We start from the raw sequence: 18,763 nt of genomic DNA on the forward strand, positions 1-18,763 counted from the left end.
GTAAATTCAAAGCAAACCAAAACTTTCCAGGCCTCCAGTACAAGATGCAATCTCTAGACCAGTACATTATCTGGAATGGGTAGCTGTCACCTCCAGGCTCCATTTTCTAAGACTTTCTTCAAGCTCTATGAAATACAAATTCCGAAAACAGTTCTTTTTGTTTGGTAATAACAGAAAGACGTCCTACAATTCCTGCATCTTTGTAATCAGCTCTTTACCTCTTATAACAGGCCTTTTTTCCAAATCTTAGGAAAATTTTAAAAGCCAATTTACTTCTTTAGCTAGGCCTCAAGAGAATATTTCTGTTAATCAGCAACACTGTAATTGTGGATTAAAAAAAAATGGCTTTTGCTCATCATATTCCTCTTGCATTTCTCTACCTTATTTTCTCCTAGAGGTTGGAAACCTGCTGTTCCCTTTCTTTTTTTTTTTTTCTTTTTCTTTTTTTTTTTTTTTTTACGTGTGAAGATTCTTGCTTCCAGCAAGCACTGGAAATGGTGTGTAGACTCATCACAGAGGGGACTCTAATCAAATCCCTGTTCATATGAAAATTAAGTTATATCATGGAATAGTGAAGAGATTGAGAGAGATGTCTTAATTTCTTTTGGCTAATGAAAGTTTTGTGTTATTTTGGGTTTTTTTGTAATTATTTTGTTACTTGTGTTACTTTTACAGTTTCAAACAAAATAATTAGTTTAATTAATCCTTTAATTAGCTTTTAAATGTACTGAATAGTTTCTGTCCTCTTATATACCTGTACGTACTACTTTGACCATTTATATAACTTTTCTGGAAAAAGAACGCTAGTTTAGAGAAAATTTCCCTGGGACTAACGCCTATGAAAATGTAGTAGTCATATTAATACCCACATTACTTCAGCAAATAAGATACTAGGAGATAGTAAGTATTATTACAAGACATTAGGAGATCAGGTCTCCATATGTCTTCATTCTTAAATGCATATCTCTCAACAGTTGCAAAAATGGGAGCCTGCTACAAATTTATCTTCTACAATGGCATAAATTTTCCCTTGCTTGACACTTTTCAAATCCTATACAAAAATACTCACATATAAGCTAGTTATAACTCAAGAATACAAAAGGTAGAGGTTATCTATTTTGAAATTGGAAGTCTTTAAAGCTACGGAATGTGACCTCTTGTATAACACACAACATAAAACTTTGTCCATTAATTCCTAAAGCAAATTGATAATTTCTTATTGAACTAGAATCTCTCTCAAGGACAAAATGAACTCTTTTGGAAACTGCTTTGAACCTCATATAATACTTATCAACACTTCTTGCTCCTAAGCACAAGAGAAGCTGGATTCAACCTACTGAAATAAGCGCAGACAACACCTGACTTTGTTCTTAAGTTGCTAGAATGACTGAACCAAGTGAGGAAAAGTTTTGTCTTTTCTTTTCTTTCTTGACCATACTTGAGCATATGGGTTTGCCTTAAGAGGATGACATAAAATTCTCTACCAAGTCTTAACTTCCAAGCATCTCAGCCTTCTGGTGAGCCATAGTGCTACTGTTCTCTTTGAAGCAGCAAAAAACTTTCTTTGCTGCCACCGTTACATTATTTTGAACTTTGGATTTAAATACTCAGGAACTCTACATGAAAATTAAAACCACAGTGATGACATTTAGAAGAACCATATTCAGTTTGTTACTATCTTCTGTACTGTATAAGCTGAAGTAGACAAAGACCTTAGAGACTAGGAAAACAAGAGTCAGTAAAATGAGAGAGGTTGATTTCTTACGGGTGAAATGAAGACCTAAAGATGCACAATAGGATAAAAAATCAAGCTGTGGAAGTTCTTTGACTTGGAGATTTTTATTTTATATTTTCTGGGAAATGTGCAATTGTTGACCCATCTAATTATGAGCAGTGTATGCCTTGTAGCATTACAAATTATGAAGTTGACTGAAGGTTCCCTACAGCCTAAAAATTACAACTGAGAGCATTTATTTTTAACAAACTCCAGATTATCCATTGACAGTGACCTTATACAGAAGATAGATACACATTACATGCAGGCAGGGAGATATTAGCATGGCTAAGATAACAAAATAAGGTGAAATTGAGTTCCATCAAGTGGCTTGGAGGAAGAGAAAGTGCTCGTGCTGTCTTTGACTTCTCATTCCTAGTACAGTTCTAGAAAGATGTTTCAATGATCTTAAAGACTTTTTGGAATAGAGGTTCTTGATTTCACGTTCTGGGTCAAACCTCTGCTAACATAAGTGATCATGTAGTACTCTTTCAGCAGTTTATTCTGTTTTCTCCAGTACCCAAAGGGACTAATCAAGCACCTAATGCATTTAATTTTTTTCTGCTTTCCAGTGTGTGTTTATTCACATTGAATTATTTCCATTTTTTATGTCTATCTTAGAAGATTCTTCTACTTCCACATCAATTCCCTGTAGTGTATTTACACACACACATATAGCCTCTCATATTTAGCCTTTGCTAAATAAATCAAGTCCTAGTGGTCTGTTCTCTTACAGCAAAATCTCCATCAGCCTAACCATTCTAGTAGCCCTTGTATTCAAAAACTTGAAGAAATAAAAATAACTGACCACAAACACGCACAGTAAGCATGCTGGAGGTCTCACCAGGACCCTGTACAATAGTGTGAATGCTTTCTTTCCTTTGTAGGACACATTCCCAATTCACTGAAGAACCATAGCTGCCTTTTTTCATTGGCAGCTGTCATCTGGACTTCCACAAAAAGGAAAATCTTCTGACACTTCTAGCTGAATGGAATCCAGATTGTAGCAAAACGTGTTGTCATTAGTCCTACATGCCTGCCTGATTTTGCAACTTACACCACAATTAATGGTTATCCATGTCTATTCCTCTAATCCTCACTGTCATTCATCTTCTCCCAGACATCTTGATCTTCTTCAGCACATATGACTCTCAGCCACATCATCAGAGTCTAATTGATATACACTCCCATTTTTGGCACAAAGTTATTAATTAAAATATTACATAAGATCCATCTCCTCACAAAAGTCTACTAATAATTTCCTTACAGTCCAAGAATACCTTTTTCTTAACTGTAATAGATCACCTTTAACTAGGTTCTCACCCATCTTATAACTCTTCCACTGATCTCCATTCTTCTGCGGTCAACATACCACATACTCCACTCAAGAGGAAAATCTGAATAATTTTGCTGCTCAGATTAATGATGCAGCTTTTGTTTTGCAGAAGGACTAGTAAGCCTAGAGTGCTAATTCTGAGCTGGGTGCCACTGGGCTAACATGCCATTCTTGACGGCAATATATTGTGGAGTACAACACAGAAACACTAGCATTTCTGCAAGGACAGCTGTGTAATAAAAAGGGTATTTCAGAAGATAATTGTGAGTCCTTTCTGTTATCTTTGTTCTTCTCTTGCTGCGTAAGTGACCATTCTGCAGGTGGCCCAGGATTCCTTCTTCCCTTTCAGAAATTTATACTATGCTTTTATGCTGGAAGCAGCTTGAGTCTGAGATGGCTCATTGGCTTCTCTGTCCAGGCCATATCATATGCAGACTAGTCCTATGCAAATCCAGTTGGGTGTCTCTTCACTGTGCCATTGGTTCAGAGTTTACAGCTTCATGTTGAAGAAGGACATCTAAACACTTTGCAGATCAGACTTTGTCCCAAAAGCAATAGAGTCTCATTCAGTCAACTCCGTATTCCAGCTACTGAACACCAGCAGACACAAAATGGCCTTCCACACAGCTAACTGCAGTGTTTCAATGTCCACTGCCCAGTTAATTCACAATCCAGCTAAGCTGCTAAATAACACAGTTGACTGTTATGTTTGCGGTTTTCCAAGAATACTGTACTCTCCTGCATCTGTTTCAATACAAAACCAAGCAAACCAACAAACCAACCAACAAAACCCCACAGTTCCTGGACCTTGAATTAAACATCCCAATTCTTTCAGAATTCTGGGACTTAAATTGTCTACTCTTCTCTCCCAAATCCCCATCTCCCAGTCTAGATTGATTGAACTCTGTGGGTTCTGCTTCCCTCCTGGCTTCAGTTATTTCCCTCACACACTTCCTTCCTGTTAGTCACTTCTGCCTCTAACATCACCTTCAGCATCCCTATCCCTACTGACAAGGGACAAAATTTTTCTGTAGTTCTGGAGCAATGCTGAGAAGATAATATTTATTCCATTATCCCATGCCAATGTCCTGTTTTCCCTTCACTCTCTATTTAATCACAAAGTAATATTTTCCATTGGTTTCATTTTTACCCTTTTGACTTTTGCACTCAACTTTAATTGGTGATTAGTCCTTTTCCATTTCATTCCCTGAAGACTCACTACTTATGCCTCATGTGCTTTCTGAGACAGTTATTCATTCAGTTGGGACAGAAAACCTTTCCCCTACTGTTTTTCTTATTTGGAATACAAGTTCAACATACTTTTACCATATCCAAGTTGGAGAAATTTCTATCCTCCCCCGTAATCAAGTCCCTGATTTTCCACTTAATTTAAATTAGTGGACTTGTAATCACTGTAATCTGATCTTTACCCCTATGTCTCACCAAAACTAAGGCCAAAATACTATCCTGTTGTGTGGATGACTGCTCGGTAACCACTTCACAGAGTAACAGGGTCGTACTGTAACTTCTGTGTAAGTTTAGCTCTCATAAGATGACAACACCCTCTATTTCCCAACACCCTCTATTTCCCACTAGCAGTTTTTTTCAGAACATTTTTTATATTAGAATTAAAAAAAAATTGATGTCTTCATTGCATGTAATCTAGGTATTTTCCCCCAATTTCCTGTTCCGATGTTTCAACTGGTTAACAAAGACATTTCTCTTGAACCGAGTGGCCTTACACAGGTGGTTTCAGCTGGAGGAGAGCTACATGGACACACAGGTAACACACAACCCCAGAAATCTGGTGGGGAATTTCTGGTGGGGAATTTCTGGTGTGCCAGTGGAGCGATCCACACACAATATAAATACCGCACCTCTCAGCTGGGCAGTGTTTACAAGCTCCCTTTTCTCACTGCCATGACACTTCGGCCTCAGGGAAAACAGCTGTCAGGGAATTACCATTAACGGCTAAGCAGGCGGGGGTGGCAGCCGCCCCTCGCAGATGGAACCGGTTGCTCCCTTCTTCTCCTCCAAGCCCCGCCAAAGACACCCGAGGGCGTGAGGTGACTCGGCGGGAGCCGGACCCGCCTCACAGGGGCCGCGCGCCGCTTCCCGCCCGCCGCGGTGCACGCTGGGTAGCGTACCGCGGTTACCGTTGCTAGGCGAGTGGCGCCGCCAGCTGCCCCGCGCTCGGCGGACAGCGATGGTGAAGGAAACCATCCGGGTGTACGCGCGGGTGAAGCCGCTGGGCAGGCAGCAGCAGGCGGGGGTAGGACGAGGAGCCAGTTGCGGTGCTGCCGGGGGGTGCAGTGGGGCGGCTGCGGCGAGCCAAAGGGCGTCCCGTGGGCCTGCGTGCTGTGAGCCCGCCTGAAGGCGGGAGGGAGCGGGCAGTGAGCGTGCCCCTCCCGCCAGAGGCCCTGCCGGTCCGGCTGGCTGGTGAGAGCTGGGGGAGTTTGTACGTGGTCGGGTGCGGAGTGGAAAGCCAGCCCTGTACTGTTCTCCACAAGCCTTTGGAAGTTAATAAAATCACGAAGTACAAGAGCTTAGACTGTAACTATTGGGGGAGGGAGTGAGGAACTTCTTTTCTGCCTGGTCGTTACAGAAAGGCTCCACAGGAAAAGCATTTGTTTTACGTTTATGCAGTTCAACACTGTTCTGAACATTGGAGGAGAACCTGTAGCTCCCAGTGTTTATAATAAAGATAATGAAAGTGTTCTTCAGAAATTGTGCATTTAGGTCTCTTAATCGTCTTCCTGTTTTAAACCTGCTCTACTTCAGTTGTAGTCTTTCCTAATACACTCTTCCATTTTTTTGGAGGGGGTTGCACTGGGGCCTGTGCTTTGTTTTTTATAACATCTCAGATATTAAAGTGGTTTAGTAAGCAAAATATGTCAAAGAGGCTATGTTTCTGTTTCAAATCTTACTGTTGTGTTTACATGGTAATAAACAGGATAATGTTAGTATGTGCTTGTTTTGTCATATAGTAGCTGAAGGAGGATCTGCTCACGTAATAAGTGAAATTTGTATGAAGGTTTTCTCCAGTCAGTTACAGGTGCTAAGCTTACATGGGTGTTATACCTAAGAGCTATGCTGTTCTATTGATAAAATTAATTTGTTAATTCATATCCATGCTTATTAGATTTATTCAGTTGATGACAATGAGAAATCTCTGTCCAGTCTGGAGATTATCGTGCCGCGTGATTTAGCAGATGGGTTTGTCAATAATAAACGAGAGAGCTACAAGTTCAAGTAAGTAAAAGCCTTATCTTTATATCTTCTGCCTTTAGTGATTCCTATCACTACGTGTAGTGATACAGATCTATAGAACCAGGAAAAGCCTATTCTTAAAATTAAGTTTTGGTATAGATAGGTTTATTTTTATACAACTCCCTTAACAAGAGGAATACTCCAGCATACTGTGCTCCTCACCTGAACGAGTTTGATAGCATTGGATAAAGTCGTGGGTTTTTGTCTAACCATTGCAAGTCATTATACATTTCTAAGTCTCATCTCAAAGATTGCATCTTCATTTATCAGTTCTTCCATTTTTACAGCTTGTTTTGAGTTTTCATATGAAAATTGAATGCAGGACTGTGTGTTCTCTTGTGATCTAATGAGTTGGCATAGGCTGGCTAAAGATGTCTTGATGTAAAACACTCTGTTTAGAAACTGTGTTTCAGACATAACCAAAACACAGTAAAGAAAACCAGAGATTGTTGAAATAAACAAAACCATGTTTGTAGAATGTAAATATTTTTTAGAAACTAAAAATAAGTACCAGCAATATCAATCAAATATTTTTATCTTTTCAACAGAAAACTTGGAGGCAACACTTTAAAATTTTGATGATGAAGAAAACTAGATTTATAACCACCTCTAATGATGAAGTTGAGGTGGTCTTCTTCCAAGTTTAATAGTCTTTATTTTTATAATACGAATCAAGTAAATTTGTTGCACTATGCTGTTAAAAAAGAGAGCTCCAGATAAACATCTGCAGCTCAGACTGATGTCATTTTACATCAGCTAAGGAAATCTGTTCTGCTTGGGAAGAGAGGAGCTGCCCTGTCCAACTAGATTAATATGCAAAATTAGCTTAGGTTGCAGATGCCCAAGCCAGCTATAATGAATGCTGATATTTTTTTCTGACTTTATAATTAATTGAAAAGTCTGTAGAGATGGATTTTGAGAAGCACTATGTCTTATTATCCTTAAGACAATGCAAAAATAACGCTATGGAGTAAGCTTTTCTTTTTCCTCCATAAAACTCGCCCTTTCATGCAGTCTATCTACCTTGGTCACCTCAAACATTATTCTCCTTTGTTCTTACTCTCTTATATAAGAATCAAACACAATCGTTTGAATTATTTGACTGGTTAAGCATTAGCAGGATAGAATATATGCATCTGTATTTTGTGTATCACATTTGTTTTTGATATTGTACACACTGCATAATCCCTTGTAGTTGTGGTGCCTTTCTATACCTGGTGTCCATAGTGCCTTTCTATATACCCTGTGAAGTTCTATGTGAGTATACAGTTCCAGATAGGAGGGACAACACAGCAGGGCACAAGCAGTCCAGGAGGTTTCTGGAATGTATGGGTGACAACTTCCTAACATATGATTAAAAAGCCGATGAGGGGAGAAGTTCTGCTGCACCTCATATTTGCAAACATGGAAGAACTGATCAGGGATATTAAACCTGGGGGTAGCCTTGGCTGCAGTGGCCATAAGATAGTGAAATTCAGGACACCGAGAGAAGGGAGCAAGGCAAAAAGTAGGATCAGAACCCTGGACTTCAGGAGAGCAGACTTTGGCCTGTTCAGGGACCTGCTTGAAAGAATTTCGTGAGACACAGCCCTCCAAGATCAAGAATGGTCCATGCAGATGAACAGGAAATGACACAAAGGCAGCAGGAGGTCTGCACGGATGAGGAAGCAGCTCCTGACTAAATTCGAACATAAAAAGGAAGTGTACAAGAGGTGGGAGCAGTGTCACATGACCCAGGAAGGCTGTCTGAGGAATGGGATCAGGAAAGCCTACATAAGCGCACAGTGAGGGGTATTGAAAATGAGCTGAGCTGTTGGGCTCAGAGGGTTGTCATCAGGGGTACAAAGCACCAGATAGTTGTGCTGCCATTCAGAAGGACCTGAAGAGGCTGGAGAAATGGGCCAATAGGAATCTCATGAAGTTCAACAAAGTGAAATGCCAAGTCCTGCTCCTGGTGAGGAATAACCAGGACAGGCTCAGGGCTGACTGAAAGCAGGTTTGCAGAAAAGGACCTGGAGTCATAGAATCATAGAATGGTTTGGGTTGGAAGGGACCTTAAAGATGATCTAGTTCCAAACCCCCTGCCCTGGTAGACAAAAAGTGGAACATGAATCAGCAATACACCATCTGCAGCAAAGGTGACCAACAGCCTCTGGACTGCATTAGGAAGAGCATTGTCAGCAGGTAGGGGAGTTGATCCTGTCCCTCTAGTCACCACCAGTGAGATCACATCTGGAGTTCTGTGTCCAGTTCTGGGCTCCAGCAAAGGGACACAAAGATGATTAAGGGGCTGGAGCGTCTGACGTGAGGAGAGGCTGAGAGACCTGGGACTGTTTATCCTGGAGAAGAGAAGGCTCAAGGGAATCTTATCAATGTGTATAAACACCTGATGGGGAGTGGGGGAATAAAGAAGATGGAGCCTGATACTTCTCAGTGGTGCCCAGTGACAGACAGGACAAGAGTTAATGGGCAATCAAATTGACATACAAGAAATATCAAAAAAACTTCTTTAATGTGGGCGTGATCAAATACTGGAACAGGTTGCTCAGAGAGGTTGCAGAGCCTCCATGCATTGACATACTCAAAACCTGACTGGACAGACCCCTGCTCTAGCTGACTCTCTGAGCAGGGGCACTGGAGCAGATGGCCCCTTGCAACCTCAAGTATTCTATGATTCTGCAAGACAACTGCAGATATTTTGTATAGGAAGTGACAAAACTTAGATTGAATTAAATATCTCCTTGTTACTTACAGTAACTGTGCAGCAGAATGAAAGAAATAGTTATTAAAAAATGTGAGCCTGGCTGTACTGGTGAGATGCTGTATTTGGTTATAGTGTAATCTATTTATCCAGGTTTCAGTGTGGTGCCAGTTACAAACACTGATTCTCTTGATAGATTTAAAATACGTTTATTTTTTTCTAAGCCACATCATTTTATCAGAGGATTTTATTGTACAGATCTTGTCAAAGCAGCACTGTGTACAGCCTATTTATGTACAATAGCACAACAGCATGCTGTGGTTAAGACTACAGGGAAAACATTGTACTAAGTTATGTAAGCCTAATGATGTAAACATTGACTATTAAAAACACAAACAAAAATGTATGAATCAAGTAGTGTTTTAAGATTCTAAGCAATTATTATTTGCTTAATATTTTCAGATTTCAGAAAATTTTTGATCAAGAGGCAAAACAAGATGTGGTTTTTGACAGCATTGCCAAACCAGTAGCAGAATGGTACGTTGTTGATCTTGCGGGTAGTCGGGGTAACACAGGGTCAAAAATAGCTTTCACTGTATTACTTGGAGGAGAGCTGGTAAATATTTGTCTCACTGTTGTAAAAGTGGATTGATGTTTTAATTTTCTAAATACTGACATGTCTGAATCTAGGAGATATGCAACAATCCCCTGAGAATTTTATGTATGGTAAGGTTCCATTTTTAACTCCTAAAATAGCACTGCTACTGTTGCCTTTTTTGTTGCATAGGCATAGAAATCCATGTCTAATTAGTTTTTTGTCTATAATATAAGCTCACTTCATTGCAAATTAGTTTTCTGTCTATAATTTAAGCTCATTTCGTTGCCTTAGAAAAGTATTCCCTATATAGTTCCATGAAGGGTTAAACCTAACAAAAATCTTATTCCCCTGTTAAGTTTTCATTAAGTTAGGGACACTCATGAATTAATACCTGTGACGATATTCTCAAATATTGCCCTTGTTATTTTTTTCTTAATGTGTAAGCCAGTGATTTTGGCACTGTTTTTGTTTTTCTCCTCCATATAATAGACAAACAATGCTCATATTTTAGAGTTTGCAAAGGCAAGCATTTAAGACTGATGTAGAAGCCCTCTTCATTTATTGTGCGGATTGAATGCCACTCTGAACCGGATGGATTTTTCAATATGCCATTCTCTTTGCTCAGCTTATGCCCACATTGTTGAAGTTAGTACTGATTCTAGTGGAGGAGAAAATCCCACACTAGAGGAAGCAGATTTTCTGCTTAATGTTTGTTTGTTGATCAAACTTACTGCTCAGAATCCAAACTTGTAGTGATTTGGGAAGTATTACTTTAGGTACCAACTTCTTTTTCATTCATTGTCTGACCCATCCGTTGGTTTAAGCTATGATTCTGCAAGTCATTCTTCAGCCTATTGCACTGTCACATGTTTTGCACTGTAAGAAAACAGACATCATCAGGTGAACACTTAGTCTTCCTCAGACTGTTGCTTGGAAGTAAAAATATACCTAGCTCTTTATAATTTCATTTTCTTGATTATTTTTTTTTCTTTCTCTCTATTTTCTTCTTAAAAGTCCCACATAAAGCAAGAGGGTAATTGACAGTGAAAATGAGGAGCCAGTGAATTTGAAACTTCACTAGAATAAGTTAAATATGCTTAAAAAAATTTTGTTATATTATTCTTTCACCCAAAAGGGATTTCTTTGCTTATCTGACTTTATAATGTACAGCTTCAGGTTAACTCATTTACTTAACTTTAAATATTTCTGGGTTTAATGGTGACTGCAGAAAAAAATTCTTTATCTTATTTGACTGTGCTTGGAAAGAGAATAGTTAAAAGTCTCGTTGTTAACATGCTATGGATTAAATTATCCTCAACAAAAACTCAAGAGTATCAAAGCTAACTAGCAACAGACTGACTGATTTTTTTTCCTCTGGAGTGTTTTGCTAGAATATGGAAAGGTTTTCCAGTTGAATAATACACTTATACAGTGCTCTAATAAACAGGAAGTAGTGTTGTTTTCCTTTATTTCAGTGTTGGCTGATACAAGATTTTTATACATTGATTTGCTCCATTATATAGACTTCAGTTATGATTTTTAGATATTTTTAAGTACATGAAAGTAGTTAAATGCTATTAAAATCAATGGTCTTTAGGCATACAATTATCTCCAAATAGCTGAGTCTTTATCTTTAATGCTAAATTCGATTTATAAAATCTTTCTTAACTGAATGAAGACAATTTTGACTCTGAGTGTTATACATGTTAAGCTTGTATTCTAATTGGTGTTTGTATTGTTACTGATAATACTGAAGGATAATTTTGCTTGTGTTTTTATAGTAGAGTAGGCAATACCTGAAGTACGTTCCTGTTTCTCATCCTCTTCCTTGATTTTTACCTTTTCTTAGGCAAAAATATGTATTTCAAAATGTCTTCATAGTCATGATGTTCCTTGGCTAATGGAGTCCTGAACTGTGCCTGAAATTTATTTTACTCTATAGTTAATGACTCAATTTTCCTTTCCATTGTGGGACAGTAAGAACTGCCATGTTACTCTGAAAGACCACAGTCTTTCATAGCAAAATGTTCTTCATGTTTCTTTCTAAGTCAACATTCTCTTGCATTCATTTCTATTGTTGGTGTCACTTTACTAAGGGAACAGTTTCTGTCTGTGTATTGCCAGGGAAAAGAAAGTAGCAGGAAAGTATCAATGAAATAGTTCAGTAAGATTTTGAGGCTCTTTGCCATGCATACTTACAGTCATGAGAAAATTCAGTTAGACTTGAATGCTCAGAAAAAAAAACTTGGGCATTGTTTAAGCTAAATACAACAATGCAATGTTAAGGATTCTAAAATCTTTCTAGTTAGTTCTTGGATGGATGGAAATTTAATGCAACTTTCTTTTTTACTTTTTTCTTTTTTTTTCTTTTTTCTTTTTAAGTGTGCTTTCTTTGATGTTGGGCCACTACTTTTCTCTCTTTAAGTCCAGTTACATTGTCATCTTGCCTGTGGTTTCAGAGGCACCAGACAATCGTTTAATTTGCTTCTTCAGTCAAAAGTGCCAGCCTCTGCAAACCATTTTAAGTATGTGATTTGTGATTTTTTTTTTTATAATTTTTTTTAATGCTTGAGTCATCTCTTACTTGGTTTCTTTTTATTATTTGGTTGTGCTTTCCTTTTTTCATTTTAAATATATATTCTTGATTTTTTTTTTATGCAGAGCCAACTTGATCTTTAAGAAGCAGCACTAACTCTATCAAAAATAGAGAAAATAAATAACGTCCTTCTTTTACAGTTTGCTAACAATTAAGCATTGCTTTAGTCTAACAACAGAACAAGGTTACTCTTATAATGCTTCAAATATTAGTGTTATGATGATGAATGCAATCAGAAATTAAGTAGAAAATCTTAATGCTTTGGCTTAGTTTTGTTTTCAGTTCTAATACAGCCAATGTTTTGTGTTGATTTATTAAAGAATAACATTGAAAATATTTTCTCTTCAGATATATCATGCAAATAAGAAAAATCTTAGCTGTTTATAAACCTAATGGCAATCACCTATGTTTTTGTGAAAGATCTGATAGCCTCCAGGATAATATTCCCATTGCCATAGATTCTAGTTTCTTCTTGTATGCTGTGTTTATCCTAAGAATTAGCATCTGTAATATACAAAGTACTTCTCTTTACTCTTTTCTGTTTTTTTCTGCTGCTAATTCTGACAGAAAATGTCGTCAAAATATTTGTATGAACAATTATCCATTCTGACCTGGATGTATTTGTGGCACAGTGTGGGAAGTAGTGGATTGGCTCACCTGCAGGCAACCTTGCATCACAGCTGTATTACTGCTAATGTGGGTGATTTAGGTACAAAAGACCCGTAGAATCTGTATATAGTAAAAGGACACTTTTTTGGGGATGTCAGCTTGAAACAAATGTAGCTTAGAATTTCCCCTAAATTGAGAAATTGGAGCAGTAATGCTAGCAGTTCTTCCTGAAAGTGAGTACAGTTATGAAGCAATAAAAAGTGAAAAGCTTCATTAATGTTTCTTCTCAAAGGACTATTAGTTGCTCATGTTTATTTTGAGTTATTGCACAGTTTAGAATTGTTCAAGAAGGCTGCTTGTTATAGGCTACAGTTTGATAGCTTTGATGCAGAGTATCTTTGTGTTACATCTTCTGCAGTTCTTATGGTGGAATTCTAAATATATTTAGAGATTTTAGTTAAAATAAGAAATTGTATTATACCTTATTTCTTTTTAGGAAAGACCTTTTGAAATTTCTAAGAAAACTTGCTTGCACTAAGCTCTCAAAAACAGTTACATGCACGTTTGGAAATTGGTAGTGTTTTTGAAAGATGAGGCATTACCAGATTAGATTTGCTCCATAAATCTGTCAAAGGCATAAAGAAAAAATGTCATACTAAGATACTTTGTTTATTTTAATTAAAAGAAACTTTAATCTGAGCACCAAGTGATACATGATACCTAAATACTGAGTCTCTGTAAAGACTAATCCTCTATGAAAACTTGTTTTCCAGATCTTGCAAATGAAGTTCTTCCTTCTTTTTATCTTAAATATCATGTCTGGGGGCTGATTTTGCCAGGACTGTATTGATTTTTTTATTTTTTTTTTAATAAAATAACTATGGATTGAGGTTTTCTGAGATAGAAAGAAGGAAAGTGAGGGACATTGGTAAAATATTTCAGGTCAGCAAGAACTGAGATAAGGAGAGGGCTGACAGTATCCCAAGATCAAAGATATTGGTGGTTTTTGCTTTTTTCATTAGTCTAGCATTTTAATAGTTATTGAATATTTTTTCCAACCACATGCCTTTATGTTACCAGTCATTTAAAATGAAGATGTCAGAACTCAAGTTAAAATAATAATATGAAGCTGAAATAAACTAACAAAATCAAATTAATTAATTTTTAAAGCTGAAATTTGTTTCGTGTTCCCAGGTTTTTCTCTTATCTACATATAAACACTCACAGAATTTAGTCCTTAATTAATAAGGCCTTTTTTTTTAATTTAAACATTTCTACATGTTTTATTTATTCATATTATAAACTTAGTAAAAACTTTTCACTTTAGAATTTTTCATTTTAAAACAAAACAATAATACAAATTACAGATTACTTAAGTGATCTTTTTAATCCTTTTGAAGACTGAGAAGTATGTCTTGCAATAGGAATTAAGTGTCAGAGCAAGCAAATCTTTTTGCTTAGACTTCATACTCATCGTTGCTGTGATGGCTTTGGTGTTCTGGATAGGCTTCACTTACCAATTGCTGAGGCAAGATTTCCACATTGTCTGTTGTCATGTCCCGAAGTTGGAGCGACTCAAGTTCGTGGATTTCCTTTGTCAGAATTAAGGTGAAACGACACCAGGGGAGTTCAAACAACAATCAACATTTATTCAACCTAGCTAACCTTGCCCAAGTACAAGTGAACTTATCAATATGAACCTTGCAACATGTCATTAAGCCGCTGTTTGAAAAGAGAAGGGGGGTGTAGAAAAAAAAATGGAAAAAGGAACATGAAATTTATCAGAAGGAGAGCCCTCCCATTGAGTCACAAGGTTCAGAGCAGACCTCCTTGCTTTCTGGACTCTGTCTCAAAGAGGAGCCCAGGGGCGGCTAGATCCACTCCTAGTCTCAGACTTGGTCAACGGTTTATATTTAAAAGGATGAGGTGTAGGGACTGTGGAAAAGAGAGAAGGAAAAGAGGGGGAGAGAGAGAGAGAGAAAGAAAGAAAGAAAGAGAGAAGAAAAGGGTTTCACCAGTCCTGGGTCCAGCATTGGTCTAGCCAGCGTAGAGATCCAATTCCGGAGGGCGTGCACTGAGAACTCATTCTCCCTTCTTTTATAGTGTGTTAGTCGACAGTCTCAACATGCACAGTTCCCATTCCCAGGGTTCTCTGGAATCGGTTGGTGAGCTTTGCGGCGGGGGTGTTCATTGCGGAGTTGCCTCTCTTTTCCTGCTGGCATGACCACTTAAGATAGAAGCACAGTCCCATCCTCCATGGGGCCTCCTCCTCCGGGCGCATATGCTGTGCTCCTTCTCCTGGTCACTTAAGATAAGGAATTGCGGCTTTGGAGAAGCGCAGTCCCACCCTCCGGGAGGCCCTCTCCTCCAGCCACATTGTCCTGTTCACAAAACTCCAGCAGTTTTACAGAGGCCGTTTTCTCCACCAAAGTTCTTTAGCAAATGTTTGAGACATTGACTATAATTTGTCAGATCGTCACATCTGCAGTACCTGACAATGTCAAAAATGTGAGAATAAGGTTGTTACTATTTCTTTGTCTTTTTCATAATGAAGTTTGGAGTAACACAAAAGGAATCAGAGCACTCTGAGTTCCCTGAGGAAAGTTGTCATATTGGTGGTTACAAAACTGATGCACTGAGACTAGTCTGAAGTAAAGCAGAGTTTGTAGCAGTTTGTAGCATGTTTTCAGGGACTGATAAGGACTGTACTTTTTCCTTCTGCTGCTGATGATTCTTTGCAAATTATGCCTACTGCCAACAATTTAGAATAATTAGGTCAGAAGGGATCTCTGTAGGTCATCTGGTCCAACCTCCTGAGCAAAGCAGGTCTAGCTTCAAGGTTAGATCAGGTTGCTCAGGCCCTTGTCCAGCAGAGCATTGAAAATGCCCAAAGATGGGGATCCCAGAACCCATCTGGGCACCTGTTCTAGGGCTTGACTATTCTCACTCTGAAGAAAATTTTCCTTATACCCACTTGGAATTTCCCTTCTTGCAACTTGTCACGACTCCCTCTTGTCCCACCGCTGTAAGCTTCTGAGAAGAGTTTTGAGTTCATCTCTGTAACAATCCATTGCATAATGGAAGGTGGTAGTTAGGTACACATATAGCTTTCTCTTCTTCATGTTGTTGGAAAACAGCTCCCTTGGCTTCCCCTTGTGTGTGAAGTGCTCCAGCCTGAATTAACTTGGTTCTGTCAGGCTCACTCCAGTTTCTTTATAGCATCCTTATACTGTTTTCTTTTTTTTGCAAATTTTGATGGTAACTGTTCTGTTTGATTCAGCAAAACTGGTGTAGCAGCAGAGGAAGCAGAGTTCTTCATTATACTTAGGCAAAAGCCTCCCTGAAGTCTCATTAAGGATGAGCACAGAAACAAATGAAAAGTTCTGTGTTCATCAACTTTAAATAGAACAAATGATCTTCACTAGAAATTAAAAACAAAATGTAGTCAGAAAAACCAACCACAATAAAACAACCTCAGTCAGCTTTCAACCTCTGTCTACTGTCACTGGGCTTTATACCACCATTTATATTGTCTCAGATATTCAAGGACAAAGTACTGAATGATATTTTAAACTGTAGTAACTACCCATAAATTGTCTAGCTCTCACTTGAGGAATTTCTCACTTGAGGAATGTTAAGCAGTTGTAAACATATCTGTCAATTTAAGTGGAATTGTTTGCATGTGTTATACTTCTGTATCACACCCTATATTTAGGAATTAGACATCTTTTGTGCATGAGGCAAGTCAGTTGAGTGACTGAAAAAGCCAGTACATAACTCTGTAACAGATGCTTATTTAAATAGGGATCTAAAATGAATTTTTAAACGAAAAGTTAATTTCTCACCGTGTATGTTTTTAAATTGCCACTAATCATGAGTAAGTTAGAAAGTGGAAGTTAACTGATAACTGAGTAAGAAAATTTGAGGGGAAAAAAACCCAGCATCACTCTCCTTTAACTACATTCATGTATGAGTCTATACTAGACAGAATTGTTCTGTGCCTGATAATTGATACAAAGTTGTACTGGCAGCTTTTGCTTAGCAAGATTGTAAGGGAAGAGGTGGGGTCTTTCTAATGTAACCAAGAAACCAATAATCCACTAAAGCCCTGAGCCTAGTCTTGTTTTCCCCCAATTGTATCAGCGAGTCAAAGAAAAGATGCTACCTCTCTCTCAATATCTGTTTTTTCTTATACTTTCAGACCATCATAGTTGCAGCTACAGGGTTACAGCATTTGTTTGTTCTTCCTCAGTGTTACTGGCAAAGTCCTTACATGTAATGACCATTTCTTATTAACAATTTTTTTTCTCTGGACTCTGAGGATTTTTTTTATGACTGTCTTATGACTGGTAAGGGAACTTTTAAAATATTGAACCCTTGCTATTTTAATCAATGATTGATTTTTTTTTTTTCATCAATTTGAAAAAGTCCAAAGGGCAGAATAGAAAGCATGTTATAATTCATTTTCATAAAGCCAAAACTCATTTTCTTGAGCAAGCATCATTACATAAGCTTTTGTGTAACAGTACTTGAGTTATTAAACATTTTTAAGGTTGTAGTGAAAGTGGAATAATTAAGGAACATTTACTTCAGCTTGCTGGTTTTATTATCTCTTTTCCAAAAGTATTAAAATTAAGAGTATACCAAGTTAATTGGAAAAAATAATTTGTAGAATATATGTTGGGAGTTCATAAAGTACTAGAAGTACTTTTGATACATGCAGATATGTTTAAATACCATAGTGTGTTTACACATTTACACCAGCAAAAAATCTGCATCAGATTGTCTCACGCTTTGGATGCCACCTAAAACTCAGTGAGATTATTGGAAAGGTGGTTGTTGACTTGAATAAGATTTGGATCATGGTCTTACTTAATGATACTGTGCAGGTGGAGAACTCTTTCTCAGTGTGTTTTCTAAATCCCTGCTGGTTATTTAATATTTTGTTTAGAAAAATACTGAAGGTATTGCAATTTCTGTCTCACAGGTTGTCATTGTGGGAGATTTCTTGGTAGTCTGTATCATAGCTTGGAGGTAAAACTTGAAATTTATTTGTTTATCGCATCACATCATGCTAAATTATGTTGCTGTCATAATATATGGTTAGGTTTATATAGCAGTGTGATCTAATTAATCTCCTTAGTCAGTTGTGTGCCCAAACTACCTCTCACTTGGAAAAGGTGTGCTTTCAATTCTATGCAATATAGAGGACATATTCAATACTTTCTTTGTGTTTAAAAAATGTTGCTGATTATCTTTGTAAGATCAAGCACAAGCTGTTGTGTTTCTAAAAACCAGCAATAATTTTTCAGTGCTTAACAAGAAAAGAAGCATTCAGTTCTTTGAGTAAAATGTAAGAACAGATCTAACCTTTTTCTGTATTAAAATCATCTTGAAGTGGGCATATAATTAGATTAGAAATTATACTGCGGAATAAAAGGATAAAGATGATTTAGGACAGTAATAAAACAATACTTATTCACAGATTAGGAGTTGTTTGCCTGCAATTAATGTTATTATTTCATTAAAATTGATATTAGCTGTTGTTACCGTTTTCTTGTTGGTTTCTGAATATTTCCTTCTTTTTGTGTTTTGGTTTTTTTTTTTCCTCCTCTGTTTTATTCTGACTTCCATCAAGGGAAACCTTGTTTAATGATACCAACTTTACTAAACAGAGCTGCTTATTACATAAATAATTGTTGATGAATTCAGAATACTTAGCAGGTAATCATGATGTTTCCTCACCAATATTTTGCTTTAAATTGGCATTTCTTACAGTGATTAAAAACAAGACTAAAATTTATCATCCACCACACCTTTACGTACAGTGAACATATGTAAATATAGTCACATAGACATACATGTTTTTATAAAAGAAG

At 37.5% G+C, this 18,763-nt stretch overlaps 1 protein-coding gene across 6 annotated transcripts in view; it reads left to right on the forward strand.

The window, feature by feature from the left end:
• Positions 1 to 5,275: 5,275 nt before the first annotated feature.
• KIF6 (kinesin family member 6) overlaps positions 5,276 to 18,763 on the forward strand; it is a 189,410-nt gene continuing 175,922 nt past the window's right edge. For 5 of the 6 annotated variants that reach the window (XR_003926406.1, XM_030035919.1, XM_030035921.1 and 2 more), the window contains exons 1-3: positions 5,276 to 5,382; positions 6,253 to 6,362; positions 9,544 to 9,618. Coding sequence is in view for 5 of the 6 variants with exons in the window: in XM_030035919.1 (XP_029891779.1) it covers positions 5,317 to 5,382; positions 6,253 to 6,362; positions 9,544 to 9,618 (251 nt within the window). In the remaining variant the exon portion in view is untranslated. Of the gene's footprint in view, positions 5,383 to 6,252; positions 6,363 to 9,543; positions 9,619 to 18,763 lie in introns of those variants that run through there. The other variant, XM_030035924.1, reaches the window with a different exon arrangement.

Source organism: Aquila chrysaetos, chromosome 13 (assembly GCF_900496995.4).
Source record: "Aquila chrysaetos chrysaetos chromosome 13, bAquChr1.4, whole genome shotgun sequence".
Classification (NCBI taxonomy): Eukaryota; Metazoa; Chordata; class Aves; order Accipitriformes; family Accipitridae; genus Aquila; species Aquila chrysaetos.